Source organism: Trachurus trachurus (genome assembly GCF_905171665.1).
Source record: "Trachurus trachurus genome assembly, chromosome: 11".
NCBI classification, from domain to species: domain Eukaryota; kingdom Metazoa; phylum Chordata; class Actinopteri; order Carangiformes; family Carangidae; genus Trachurus; species Trachurus trachurus.
In genome coordinates, this window is record NC_139904.1 from 14,249,755 (window position 1) to 14,265,081 (window position 15,327).

Consider the following 15,327-nt stretch of genomic DNA (forward strand, 5'->3'; position numbering starts at 1 on the left):
TTCCAGACGCTGTAGTTTTGGGCAAACTTTACTCAAACTAAACTGGATAGTGTGTGAGTGTGGGATTATTTTTAGCTCTGGATTAGTACACATTTGGTGCACCAGTGAGAATCCGTGACAGGGAGGGATAGACTCAAAATAAACCAGCTCACGTTCATCGCAGTGAAGTGCAACTGTGAGGCTTGTTGTTGTGTTTTTGGACACTCGGTGGCACAGAAGGATGAGCTGCATCATTGTTGGGCTTTTGTAGAGTTATAACAAAAGGGGAACAATCAAACTCACCACCCTGATGCTTTCACTGCAGGACACAAGATCAAAGAAATCTTTCTGCATTGAATAATATTTTTGCTGTAGTGAGAGTTGTTTTTAATGTGGCATCATGGTTTGAAGTATTGTCTGGTAATGCTGTAGCTTCAGCACTCATACAAACTGATACTTTATATATCTGCACCCAAACAGCTGCCTGTGAGTAACTGGTGCCCTGTAGTGTGAGGTAATCAGTATCTCACTAATGTGACTGTTGGCTGCATGTTGTAATGTCGTACATCCCCGTTGTGCCCCAGGTGATGTCCCAGGCAGAGGGCCAGCAGAGGAACCTGGTCCAGTCCATCGACTCTTTACCCACCAGAGGCCCCGTCTCCTGTCTGGACCAGGACCTGCTGCTGCTCAAAGCCACGTCCGCCGCCACACTCAGCTGCCTGGGAGAGTGCCTCAACATCCTCCAACAGACCCAGAGCCACAGCCAGGCGGCACCTCAGTGCCAGGCCTCCCAGCGCAACCACGCCTCCCACGGAGCCCCCTCCGGTGAGTCCGCCCCGGGCCCCATTCCAGTGCTGCTACTGGAGCCCCCGACCCCTCCGTCTCCCCCCTCCCCCTTGTCTTTCCAGTCCCTCCCTCCAGAGCCCAGCATCAGTGGCAAGGTCCAGCTGGGGCAGCTGGACTGTGGCTCTTGTCCCTGCCTGATGGCTCCCATGAACTTCAATGTTTGTAGTAAATGTTGTTGAATGTCACATTTGTGTTAAAAGTGTTTGTTTTATTTTGTTGAGTTGCGTTGCGTTGTAGTGATTAGTGTTGTTCTGTCTTGTTTTCCATTCGTTATTGTGTCTCTTCAGTGTCACCAGATGCATTGAAATGCCAATAGCTCCTCAAAATGGTAGTGCCAAGTACAAGCATGAATGTGAAGTGCGTATGAACATGAATTTATCGTCAATGTTGTTTACAAAGTCTTTGAAAGCATTTCAGACTGTCTCCTACATGCATGTCAGAAAAAAAAAATCAGGGTTACGTGTGAATGAGTAAACTTACATAATGATGAATACTATGCACTACTAAGTCTCCTCAAAGGATTAAGTCTTTGCCAAAGGAATCCACACTGGTGCCTAAAATGTCAGACCTCTGCCATGTTTAACCCTCTCTGTGCCAGATCACAATGAATACAATAAAGTTATTTCGATTTAAACCATTTGAAGCCTGAGGGTGGTTCTATTGGCATAACGACCAGGATGAGGATTAGCAAACAGTTTGTAACGGTTGAGAGTAGACACCAAATACAGGTGAAGAGTTAAGATATTGTGAACTCCATCAAACGTTGTGAGCTAATCCTGTTTTTCTAAGTACAGAGGAATGTTTATAATCCATTTAAATGCCAAGGTTGGGCTGAAACAGCAGCACCGTAAATGTTTTCTCCAGGAAAGAGGAGCTGATTTAAAGTAATACTCCACTGAAAATCTATTGAGTACCGAACACTTACTCCCTGTGGGCTTGCAAAGTGGCTCTGAAAGTTAATAGCTTGCTTCTTTTGTGAAAGATGGGAGATGTAGTCAACGGATTCACTGCAGTTACAATGGATTCAATAGCCACCCATAAGTCAAACACAAAAACTGTGTCATTTTGCCCATAGAAACGTCTCAAACACCTGCAGCATAATCATCGTCTTTCCATTTAGTAGTGTTTGGGGACGGTGACTGGTACTAAATGGCTAATAAAGCACCGAAAGTGATACATCTTTGTCACACTATCTCCTGCTGTAGGGCATTTAACAATTTATTAACAAAATGAAGATTGAATCATACAGAGTAGATGGATTGTGCTGTAGGGGTTGTTCAGGAAGGTTCTTTGGCAGATACGAAAGGTCGAGACGAGTTTCTCTCACTACGTGGGGAGGTTGGACCCTAAATGGTTGTTCAAACAGAAAACAACTTCCCTGCAGTAGTGATTCACCCCAAACAGTCAATGCAATAACACTAGTTTTCACTGGTATTTTTTATTTTTTACAGTCGTCTATAAAACTCGAGGTTAAATTTAGATGCATCTTCTTCAGTTCATGTTGCTTGCATCAAAATGCGTTGTTCTCTTTCACTCTGTATGTATTCATGCCAACTTTGCATTCACCTCACTTTCCATGTGAGGAGCTCAAAGAAAGAGGGAACTCAGGAACTCAGTCAGTTGGTTGGCACGAACATCCGATTGGAAGACGCCTGTCTGTGGAGGTATTTCAAGCACGTCCAACTAGGAGGAGAATCTGCAGCAGATCCAGGACATGCTGAAGGGAGGATATATTCCTATATTTAGTCTGGGAAATGCCTTGGTCCCCCAGGAAGAGCTGTGTGGAGGATGTGATGAAGGGGGAGGCCATATGGGCTACCTAGTTTAGCCTGCTGCCACTGTGAAACAAACCTGGATAAGAGTGAAAATTCGATGGTTTGACACGGTTGACATGGTTGTGATTTCTTGGTTCCCATTGAAACTGCTGCGAATCCAAAATGACACAAGGTGAAATCCTCACAAGTAGCAAGCTACAAATATTTCAGAGCCATCTTCTACAGGTGCATGTTTTTTCCGTGGTTAAGCCCAAGAGATGTGGTCCGTCTTAGGGAAGGTCCTTCGGGATCTGGGTTTGGGCGAGTGCTCGATCCCATCTGGAATCTGCTGGTCCTCACGGTTTGTTGGTCTTCTTTTTGCGCCAGCAGCCACCCTGCCCTGTACCTGTTCATCAGATAGGGGGTGGTGTGGAGTGGGACCACCGGGCCGCAAGTACAAATCTCTTTCCTTCCGCTGCCTGGCTGATAAGTCCTGCGGGGGTCAAGCTGCTCCCCGTTTCCGGCATGTACCCCCCACACCTCAGTGAGGAGTATTTTTGTTAGGATCCTCGGTTATGCCGAGTGATGGGTAGTGTGGCTCACCAGCATGGGCAGCATCCAGATGTACTGCAGCTGATAACAGGGAGTGGCTGGCTGGTTGGCTGGTTGGTTGATTGGTTGGTTGGTTGGTTGATTGGTTGATTGGTTGATTGGATGATCTTGTTACGCCAACTCAGGAAAGCTTTGCCACTGCATGGGCAAAAAAAACCAAAACTCTTTGGTCGAGAGCCGAGCATGAGGTTGGACTGAGTTTGGCTGGCACGTTTTCTCCCTCCAGGCTCCTGTTGCTACAAAACCAGAGCAGCTTGTTTGTGTCAGCTCTAGAAATGGCAAAGGGAGTTCAGGGAACTTAACTTTATCTTTGTAAACCCTCACCAAAAACCTGCCAGTCACAAACCAGACAGCATATTATCAGCTGACGTCACAAGGATCTTGTTGCTCACTCCAGCTCTTTCTGGATCCTCCCCTTCCCTTCCCTCTGTCACTGCCATAAAGAGCTTGAAGCCCAACACAAGCCAAACATTTTCCTTTAAGGGAATGAAAAATCCATAAAGGAAATTTACTTTGCAAACTAGTCCCCCTTGCAGCTTAATGTAATGAACTCAATGCATCACAAAAATTGAGTTGAGAAGTGAGTAGCATGTCTTATTTCCAAAAGATAAAATAAAATGGACAAGAGGAACATGCAGAAATCTTGACTCGATGTCACTGCCCAGAAATGGAAGGTGAAGCCATTGGAGATTCCCACTGCATGAATGTTTGTTTCTCCACTGTTTGATCTGCGACAGCCTTTTGATTCACCTGCATGCCTCGATCCAATGGCACAAACATCTGCCCCTCACTCACTGAGTGTTTCTACTTCTGGTGCTTCATGGTGACATCTCTAAGAAACTCATATTAAACGTACCTTTCATTAATTGAGTTTGTAAACCAGCTGTATTGTGAAAAATCATTATTACAGCACAAACACCTAAACCATTTCCTGAAAAAACAAACAAAAAAACGTCTTGCTTGAAATGAACTCTCAGAAACCCATTAACCTTCAAATGTCTTGAGGATAACCTTTTTGAGAAGTACCACAAATTCAATTTTCAACGTATTCGCAATTCGCTCACACACACCTCAATCGCTTTCACACAGAGCCACTGGTGGTCATGTCTCCACTGTACCAGAGTCTGATGTCGTTGGAGGGGGTTGGCGGACACTTTTCCAGGTTGCTGTCAGTCAAATGCCTAGCTGACCAAACAGGGGCCTAGCCTGAGGGCTATTTCAGCACTTTTTGTCGAGACAGACTTGCCTCGGGCTCACCAGCAGGCCCACTCATGTCAGCACAGCTTGCTTCCCACTAATGGATATCAAAGAACGGCCTCCTGGTGCATTAGACTTTTAACCCGATTTGACTGTTGGGATTGGAGACGAGATGGGCCTCTGGTGCCTTTCCATTAACCGTGCTTTGAAATGGGATCTGCTACAGTGATATACAGTCCCTTCAGAAAGTATTCATATGCATTTCCTTTTGTGCACACTTCATTGGGCTTTATATTTAATTTTGAAAGGATAAATTGCCTTTTTTCCACCAATCTACACTCAATGACCCATAATGACAAAGTGACAACGTGATTATAGAAACTCATTAAATATCAAAAGCTGAAACATGTCTAGAACTTGATCAGAGTCCACCTGTGGAAAGTTAATCTGATTTGACATCGTTTATAAAGGCACACGTCTTTGTGTATACAGTACGTAAGGTTAATAAAGGAGGGGGTATAAAACCATTTCTAAAGCTTTGAGTAAACAGTGGTTTTCAATAACTATGAAACCTCCATAGGAAGGGTCGCATAAGGGTGACCAAGAACCTCATTTTTTACTTTGACAGAGCTTCTGAAGTCATCTGTAGTGAAGTGAAATTGTACTGGAGGACAGACCATCCCAGAGGCACTTGATCAATTATGGCTTGACAGAAGATACTTTGAGTGAAAAAGGTTTGTGCAAGCCCTTTTAGCGTCTGCCAAACATCTTTAAAAGTTCCCTAAGAGGATGAAGAAAAAGGTTCTCTAGACTGATGAGTTTAAACGATCCAAGCACTTTGGCCAGATATTGCTCATCACTGAGTTAATACTGTACCTATGGCGAAGCACCGTGGTGGCAGCCGAGCCTAGAGAGGTTCTTGAAGTGCGTGAGACCCGAGACTGGGTACTCACTAGGCTTTCTCAGGAAGTCTTGAAGTTGTAATAGCCAAATGGACTTCTAGATAGTAGTGAAAGTTTTTGTGAATAACAGATAACAGTCTTTTGAACTTTATACCAATTACCAAAAAAACTGAAAACCACTAATTCACTTTGTCTATTTGGGATATTGAGCATAGATTTAACAGAAAAATAAAAATCATTTTTCGTTTCATTTACAATTAAATCTCTACACCAGCTGAGCACTGTGTGTAAGAAGTTTCCAAACAGGTTGGTTAAAGGTCGTTCTTTTTAACAAGAAATCTCTTTACCTCAAGACACTTTGTGATGAGTCTATTCATACAAGAGAAGCAAAACATTATCAGAAACAAACACCAGACTATTCGATGTCCCTGACTTCAACACAGATTGAATGTAGCAAAGTGTTTTTGAGGCTGAAGGTTATGAAGCTGTGCAGCAAATATTTTATGAAGAGCTTTCTCAGTTAGAGTTGCAGCTGTTGTTCCTCTTAAATATTTGGCGTGAGTCATGATGATTCAGAAAACTTTTCACCCCAACATGTTATATAATTCTCTAACTTAGGAGCCTGCAATTCAAGCTTGGAAGACCTGAAGTTTCTGAAATCTAGTTGTAAGGCTGATATGATTCAAACACTGAAAAACACTCCTCATATCTATACTGTATACCTATATATCTATATTTGGCTGCCATTTTTTAAAAGAATGTGTTCACATCCTTACAATAATATTACAGTGAATTATTGACCAGGCTTAATTGTGCCTGACACATTTTCCCCTTTTTGTCCACTTAACACTGGTTAACGCAACTATTGTAGCTGCTTTTTGAGTGGTCTATTTCTTGGTGGGTTGATCAATCCGCTATTTTTATTCAGGCTCATACATCTCCACAGCTTTGAATGCATTTCCATGAACATTGTACATTTATTTTACCCAGCACTACAAATTATGGCAACAATATAAGTTTATTATGAATTGATTTGTCTTCATTTGACTGTAATAAGGGGAAGCAGCTGTGTGAAGGCTCATTGTATGATTTAAAAAAAATATATTTCTGCATCTACATGTTATCGTTTGCAGCAACCAGATTCAACATGACTCATAGTTTATGTGGATTCGACCTGAGTTACGTCAGCACGTCACAGCAAGACAGGATATCACACAGAACAAATATTAGATTTAAACACACACATACAAGCACACGCACACACGCACACAATTTCCTGGTGTCTAGCCTCTGTCAATCACACACCCTCAGTTTAATACCTTTTTATGAGATCTTCAATATTGAATGGCAGGAATAAACAGACTATAAGAGCACTGTGGTTCCTCCTCCAACATCAAGCACACAGTTCAACAGCACGAACCATAGAGCCATAAATCCCAAGCACCCACCCCCAGTCACTGTTGTTAACTAAAAGCCAGTCGCTGGCTCTGACCCTGCCTTGTCATTTTTTCAGATGGTGTTCCTGTGTGGACTGTACCAAAGTCGCCCTCAGGGGAGCAGTTGAAGAACGGAGGTCTGACTCCTCTGCAATCAGCCGAGCCCTCCCCGGCTCTCAGGATAAGGGGTCTGTCCCATGGTGCTGAGGTGAGAAGCAATGTGTGGTATTGTCAATTAGCACCTTTCCCTTAGGCTCTTCCTCCTTTCTGCCGCTGTTTTGGGGTTAGAGATGTGAGTTTGTAGTGCACACCAGCTGTGCGATTAATGGAGGAGATACTGAAATGTTGTCCGGTGCGATTACTAAAAGCGTTTTTTTTTCTCCTGATATTGGAGAGTGTTTCTGACGGGTTGCTTTATGGAAATCATCGCACATTTTAGGCTGCAGGTGTACGCATAGGACACAGGTTTTGCATTCATTTGATGGTGATGATGTAGCTCCAGAGCAGAAACACTGGGAGACAGAGAGGGTCTCATTTGACATAAAGGTCACAGGCACAGCTGCATATATATATACTGTATAACAACCATTAGTTTACCAGGATGCCTGAGAGAGCATTTAATCAGACTGGGAAATTCTTGTTTCCCAACCTTCGCCTTGTTAACAAACCTGCTTTCACCTTATGCATTATTAATTAATGTACTGCTAATATTTGTCAGAGTACATTTCCAGATTGATGTCCTGCACTATTTTCCATGTAGCCATTGTTCCAGCACATCAGGGAATGAATTGAACATGCTTGAAACTTGCAGGCAGTCCACAGTGAACACTTCACTACCTGTCGTTTCCTGAAAAAGGCATTGTTACTGAGCTGAAAACAGACCTGTTGTTCTTTCTTTCTTTTTTGAAGGTATTTTTTTTTACTCGACAGCCACTGTTGCTGGCAGGGACCATATAAATCCTTGTTAGTGAGCAAGGAAACCTTCCAAGATGTAATTTTGAGAGTCAGCTGCCATTAAAATCACGAGTTTTGTTTTCAGGAATTTCAACCCAGAGAACAAAAAAGATAAGCAATCATGGGAACAATTAAATGCACTGACCATTTTCATGCATTAAATAGGTTGCAAACACTCACTGTGATGGATTAAATATCTTTTCAAGGCTCTAAAAGTTAATTTTCTTGCCATTGTGATGTGAAATAAAAGCAAATGGCTATTTGCGAGATGGGGATTGAAATAAATCATTCATCCAATCTTAATTCAAAACCCTAAACCTCCCTCTGTGTGCCGGCAGACTCAGAAAGAAATCTGTGGTTGTGATGGTCTTAAGACAGGAGGAGGATTTCAGTCTTGCTCGGCCTTATTTCTCTAGCTTTTGCCCTTGTTGCCCAGCAAGGGAGGCAGTCGTTGCTTCTGAAAGTTTTAACAGAGCTGCTGTCAAATAAGTGGGTCACACAGTACCGAGCTGGAACTGAGCCAATCCCAAGAGGAGGAGGCAGAGGAGGAGGAGGGGGTTCATGAATTCCTGGCTGCAGAGAGGGGCTGTGTGACTGTCTAGACCACGCTGTATCAGGGAGACTGACGTAGCTGAAAGTGAATCAGGGGTGGGGTTTGTGTGTGAGGTGTAGAGGGTGAAACATCAGTGCTTCTCTTTCTGTCCGAAATGGAAAGCAGACGACTTAATGATCTAGTTAAAATGCTGATTATTAACTTCAAAGGAAAGGACAAAATCCACCCTAAAGGAAAGATTTTGCATTTGTTTTAATCCCACTGAAGCACTTTGCAAACTGCTACATAAATTAAACATATTACAATATTAAAAGAAAATACATCATTTTTTTTAAAGCAGTTCATCTTTCTGTATCTTGCATTTTGATTTTTACTGTTTTATTCAGCTCGTTCACATGGAAACCTTAGAAAAGTAGATGATTTGAGTTCACGTCAAAGTGCTACAGTACGAGCTGCAGCTGCAGGAATAATATATTTTAAAACCTGAGACACATGATGCAGTTTATTGAACCAACACCTGTACATGTTTTAGTTTTCATGCCTCCTGCACCAAGTCAGTTCTTTTGCTATAAATCCATCGGGTAGAAGAAGCAGAGGTGCCAGTGACTCACCTGACATTATTATCAGAACGCAGAACGTAGCACATATTACGAATGCAGTGAGTCATCGTTTGTAGTCAAAGCACAAGAGTACTGTTTCCATGTGAATGATGACACCTCAGATCATTTCTGTTTTTATCCTTTATGTCATTTGAAGAGGGTTCTTTTATCTAAGTTAGTATCTCCTGAATAACTTTTTTACTGCAGATTTTTTCCTCTGCCCTCCAAATGGGGTGTATCTGTGTAGCTTTACAGCAAGTTAAACATGTTCACAATAAAGGCTGAGGATACAATTTCACATTTAGTCCTCTGGTTTTTGGGGGAGCAACTGTGAAACTGTAAAAATAACATGTAGTTAAAGCAGATATCAGCTTCACGGCCGTTTCGGCTAATGCTGCGTTCAAGGCAGGCTTTTGAAACCGTAAGTTACAGCTTCAAGTCACAACTACGACTTGGTAGCGTTCCAGGTAACCCGTAGCTCGTGTTTTTACCATCCTGTTGTCTGTGAAAGTTCCCTATAACGGCCACTCGTAACTTCCGACCCGTGAACTCGTACCAGATCGAACTGGTATGACTTCACAGGAAGGAAAAACACAAAGTACGAGTTTCTTTGAACGCACCATGAGTTAGCAGCCCCCGCCCTTGTCAGGCATCAATTGGTCCTCGTGCTACGTCACCACATTCACGCGCATCCCTTGGCTGCACACACAGCCCTTCATGCCGTTCTCTCTCCTCATTGGATAACACTTGTATCCCACAAGGAAAATTTTCTCCTCGGGTTACAGCAGAGCAGAGTGACGGAGAGACTCGTGTTTAGGCTGAAATACTTCATGTAAGTGATTGCTGACGGAAAATAGGACTATTTAGGACTTATATTAACAAAAACATTCCACTGATATCTGCTTTAATTTGAGCTTGAACAAGAATGGAAAAGACCTGCTACAGACGCAATACAACTGCATTCACAGAAATATAGATACTGGTAGGTAAAGAATAAAACACATAACAGTAAGACCAACTGGAAATTCACAATCATTTTGAATGTTATATTAGCAACACATTAGCTTCAGACTGGTGTTATTGCTTAATTAGTTATGTCAAATTACACTCACCAATCGTCACATTATAGCTACAAGGAGCAGAGTGTGTGCAGGTAATCGTCCAATAATAAAATAATAGATGAGTGTAATTACATGCAAGTGGGATTTTTGGAGTACCTATGGTTAGATGCTGATTTCAGAGTATGAATGTATGAATTTATATTTATTTACGCGTCGTGCACCAATTAAGGCGCCCAGCCTATAAAGGCTTACAAGACACATTATCATCATATTTAGACACCAAACAAAATCATCAGAGCACAGACAAAACCAAACAAAAACAAAAACCACATGGAATTCACATAAATAATTCACTTTTTCTTTTTGACCAGGCACTTTTTATGAAAGTAGCTATAGTAAAGACTTCTTTTCTGAAGAACCATTCCAACTTTACCTCATCATCAGTAGCTGTTTCAATAGAAGCAGGAAAACGGTGGCATTTATTCTGCATTCAAGACAACTCGGAAGTCGGAAAAAAACGAGCTCCGTCCGAGTTGTAAAAAATGAATTGAACGGCGTATCGGAAATTACAGGTCGGAAACTCGGGTAGCTAGAAACTCAGAGCTCCGACTTTCTGACTTGACGTCACGACAACATCAAAACATGGCAGCCTTCGGGCCCTATTTTAGTGGCGCAACTCAGGGTGGCGCAGCGAGGCGAGCCCTGACGCAGCTGGCGAAGTGGTATTTTCCTCCAGTTCAACAAGGTGCGCAGCGGATTCGGTAAATTGGCAGACTGCTGTGCGCTGAGATGGGAGTGGTCGCGCAGCAGGGGGAGGTGTCGACAGATTCGCCGTGGCGCAGTGACAATTTGTTACAGATAGACCGCGCGGAGAGTGCGCCGAAAGCTCGCCAGCTCCAACCTGGTCTAGTCTCAGCGCAAGGCGAAGCGCAGCCAGCGCAGTGGCAATTTGACTGCCCAGCGCGCAGTGCGCCCACGTCACCAAGACCTCACAGGCAGATTTCCACAGTTCCAGGCACATTTAAATGCAATTAACAACAATAATAATAATAATAATCATCACAATAACCCCTATTTATTGTATCTGAATCAGCACATACACCTATATCTATATAGATTGTCCCGTCACACTGATGGCAGATCAAAGGCATGCGTAATGGAACTCAGCCTGACTGAATTAACACAGATGAAACCAGGGAGGGACTGAGACAGCCGTGGATGTCCCAAGAGCAGGTGTTGACACTACACACTGTGCCGTTGCAGATGATCAGCTATTTATTTATTTATTTACTTATTGATTTATTAGGGGCCAGCGCCGCATCGTCACGCGACCATAACAAATAAAACTGAAATGCCTCCGTTACGCACAGCGCTGTTTGTTTATGCTGTGATCTGTGCACACGTGTTTAAATATAGGTTAGATAGATAGATAGACCTGCTCCCTCCTCCTCCCTCCTCCCTCCCAGACTACTTTTGCATCATCAGCCCGTGAGGTCTGTTCGCGCGACCGGACACTGCCAGCTTGGACCGGACCAGAACATCAGTTTCCTCCCGTCTCACTTGCTCTGACAGATTGAGAGCTGTTGCCCAGTAAAAAAAAAAAAAAAAAAACACACACACACCCCTTTTCCATTAATAAAGACACTCATATTTAGTAACCTATATTTAAACAGGTGTGCACAGATCACAACAAACAGCTGTGCGTAACGGAGATCACGGAGCGTCTCTCTTTTTCTTTTTTCTTTAGAATTTACCTGAGATGGAGTTGTGAATATCTGCTCACTATGATGCCAGGCTGCTTGTGGTTTATTTGTTTTCAGTTTTATTTGTTATGGTCGCGTGACGATGCGGCTCAATAAATCAATAAGTAAATACATAAATATAGCAGATAATCGTGTAGTGTCAACACAGCAGTAATCCATCCTCATCTTTCATCTGTGCAGCCTTTGATGTGTCATAAGTGTGACGGGACAATCGATAATAGATGTACTGTCTATGCTGCAATCTGTAGGTGCTGATTCAAATCTTCTCTTCCACGGTGAAATCAAACGTCCGCCTTGCGCGCGCGGCGGATTTAAAGGCGAGGAGAGGAGCTCATTTGATTGGTGAAGATCTGACTCGGCTGTGTCAAACCCACTCCACGCCTTCTCTCCTCCCTCTATGCCATTTGCGCCGGTGGGAGGGAAGTAGGCGGGATGCGCTCCGCTGCGTCTCGAAGCAAAATCGCAATCTGCTCCTGGCCACTCCCCGTTGGCGAAGCGAAGGCGAGGCGCAGGGCAGATGCGCCTCGCCTGCACCTAGTCTACCAAAGTAGAGCCCTCTGTCTTAAACAGTTAGAATTTAGAAATTTTAAAGGCCCCATGGCATGAAAAATGTGATTTTGGTTATTTTTTCGTGCTTGGGGAGGTCTCTGGGCCACGTATATACTGCCCCATGCATCAAACTGGTCATAAACGGAGAAACACACACCGCCCATTTGTAGGAACATTCTCTTTGAGACGAGCAGATAGCACTTCCTCCTTTCTGTGATGTCACACACAAGGTAACTCCACCCACCGTGACCAGTTGTTTTTTTTCAATTTTTATGAATGCAGCTTAGGTTTCAGTTACTTGCCTGTGATTGGCCCGACCACATGACACTCAAAAACAGTCAGCCAATCAGAGGAGAGGTTCTCATTCTCTCTTCTGATTGGCCAAATGACCTGTGCCTGCTAGAGCTCCAAAAAGAGGCAACAGAAAGGGGCAGTATAAACGATATTAAGCAGATCACAGGTACTCAAAACCAATGATACATCTTGTTAGGGATATCAGCAGGTAAATAAACCCAGAGAAAAGTGCACAGCATGGGGCCTTTAAGTTATTTGTTGAGGTTTTAATGTATATTTTTTGTGTAATATTGCAGTAGCCTATATGAAATGCATTTATATTAAGCTGTGATTGTTGTATTGTGTGGAATTGTGTTCCTCGTATGTGACGGAAATAACGTTTAACGGTCATCAAGGCCATAACATTATGTGCACTTATCTGCGGCGTCTCCTCTCCTCCAAAATAAACATAATTTACTGCTGCATTTATTTTTCGTATTCAGCTATGATGAGCCACAATACGCCAAACTTCCTTCAGGTCTCCATGTTTTTTTTTCTTCCGAGTTCCTGCAGCGTGAATGCAATGATGTCGGAAGTCGGAAATTTCCGAGTTGGGAATCCCGACCTCTGAGTTGTAACGAACGCACCATTAAACCCTGTCAGCTTTCTGAAGTTTGTTTGTTTGTAAAGGACAAAGTGACTGAGATTAGGGGGAATAAAAACACAGATGAGATGATCACACACGGTTCAGAACAGTGCATATGATTTATTTATTTTTTATTAATCTGTGAGTATCTTCTTGACTTAAACATGGATTCTGTCCATAAATTGTCTGAAAATAATGAATAATGCTTTCATTCAGTCACAAAAATCTCCTCTGCGCTTCAACTGGGAGCAGCAAAGTCTGGTAGCTCTGAGTTTTTACTCAACCATTGCTTTATTTTTGTTGTGTTTTTGTTGTATTTTTGTAGTTTTTTGTCGTATTTTATCAACTACTGATGGATACTTCTGTGGGGAGAGGAGATTCTTCAGGAGAGGAGCTTCTTTCATTGAAGAAGGAGCAGATCTGGGGGGCTGAGATGAAGAGGTGCTTTCGTGGTCGCCGTGCTGCTGCTGGTGCAAAGATGAAGGCTTGGAAGTGGAGATGTAGGCCGACTGTACATCTTCTACCGTCAGTCATCATGAGAAATATCAACTCTCTGCCCAACAAGAGTCATGAAGAGCTGGAGACATTGGCGAAGACTCAGAAAGTTGACATTTTTTCAAATCATAACAATACGTGTGTACCCAATGGCAACTGCTGAAATTCCATCTGATGTCCTCCATGAAGTCGTTGCTAGGATACAGACTAAACACCCAGAGGCACTTTTAATGATATCTGGAGACTTCAGGCATGTTTCCCTGATGGATTCACTGATGGATGTGGTGGAGAGATGAGCACTGAGGGTGGCTGAGGCCTTTGCACCTTTAGCCTTAAATGGTTGATGATGAGCTGACAGACAAATGAATTTCCCATTCGTATTCGTATGTAGAAAACAACAACTCCACATCATCACAGTGGAGCGAGTAAATGTTTGACATTTTGTTTGAAACACGGCCTAAATTAATTTCCTGTTGATGGACGAAGTGATTAATCATCTCTTAATTATAGCCTAATTACTTCAGCTCTGGCTCGATCACACACACACACACACATGAGACAAAAATGGCGGCCCCGTTTGCGATGTCAAGTTTTTTAAACTGCTGTGGAACTTTGCCAGCAGAGGTTGCTATAGCAACAGAACACTGAGCTGAAAAAAAACCCCCAACAAACTGCTAAAGTCAGAACAGCCAGCCCAGCGAAGACGCACAAAGGTCGTTTGTTTAGGTTTATTTGTAAACACAGGTCACATCTGTCACATGAATCATCGTGATCCGACCGAACAGAATAATGGAAACCTCAGCGATGAATAACAAGATGAAGATTAACATGGTAGGAGTCGTCTCAGCAGCATTTACTGTCACATCCGCTCGTAACGACCTCTTTGTCAAACCATAGACTTGTGTCATTTACCTGTCGTGGATCTGTAATGTTAGATATTAAGGAAACGGCCTGTTAAACACTCAAATTTTATGACAGGGCATTTAAATCTAACATCAAAACATGGTACAGGCAGCAAGGAGGGGCATTTTACCCTTGATGTGAGCAGTGAATTAGCTCCATGAAGGACTCACTGTGTCCGCAGTCTAATGTGGGAGCCCTGATTATAATCTGTCATGTTAACGATCATTCTCCATTGACATGGGAGCGTAAAATAGCTGATAACAGCGCTGTGGTGTCAGCCCATTTACGGCTAATTGTCAAGCTGTTCAAAGTGCTTCATTGTGGACATGTAAAAGCAGGGAGGGGGAGGGCAGCTTGTAATGGTGATCGGCCACCTTTCAAGACATTTCATGTTGTATTTTATGGCAGTTAGGATTCAGGAGGCCTCAGCTCAACCATCTGCACCAGCGCTTCGGCCTCTGCAGCAGGCGAGCTGTGAGCTGTTAGGACACTGAGCTCTGCTGATGGTAACACCAGGTTATGATCGTCAGAGCAGAAGTTATAGACACCGAGCAAATTATACTGATGACCTAGTGAGACTCAATAGGGCAATATTTGTGTTAGCCAACAAATATTTAGCTTTCAGCCAGAGTGAGACCTCGGACAGGGCACTCATGTGTGGGTGGGAGGAGCAAGGACACTGGGCTCGAGCCGCGGTGGTGGCGAGTTCCTACACCGAACAGAGTTACAGAGTGCGGTTGCAGCCGGTGCGATCCTGCTCAGGATTAACAGATTAACTGTTTATTAATTGTTAACTACCACTTAA

At 43.2% G+C, this 15,327-nt stretch overlaps 1 protein-coding gene across 1 annotated transcript in view; it reads left to right on the forward strand.

The window, feature by feature from the left end:
* Positions 1 to 15,327, forward strand: part of osbpl10a (oxysterol binding protein-like 10a) — an 80,335-nt gene that overhangs the window by 45,285 nt on the left and 19,723 nt on the right. Inside the window, exons 6-7 of the mRNA XM_083982086.1 lie at positions 564 to 804; positions 6,804 to 6,934. Of these exons, the coding sequence (XP_083838212.1) occupies positions 564 to 804; positions 6,804 to 6,934 (372 nt within the window). The remainder of the gene's footprint in view (positions 1 to 563; positions 805 to 6,803; positions 6,935 to 15,327) is intronic.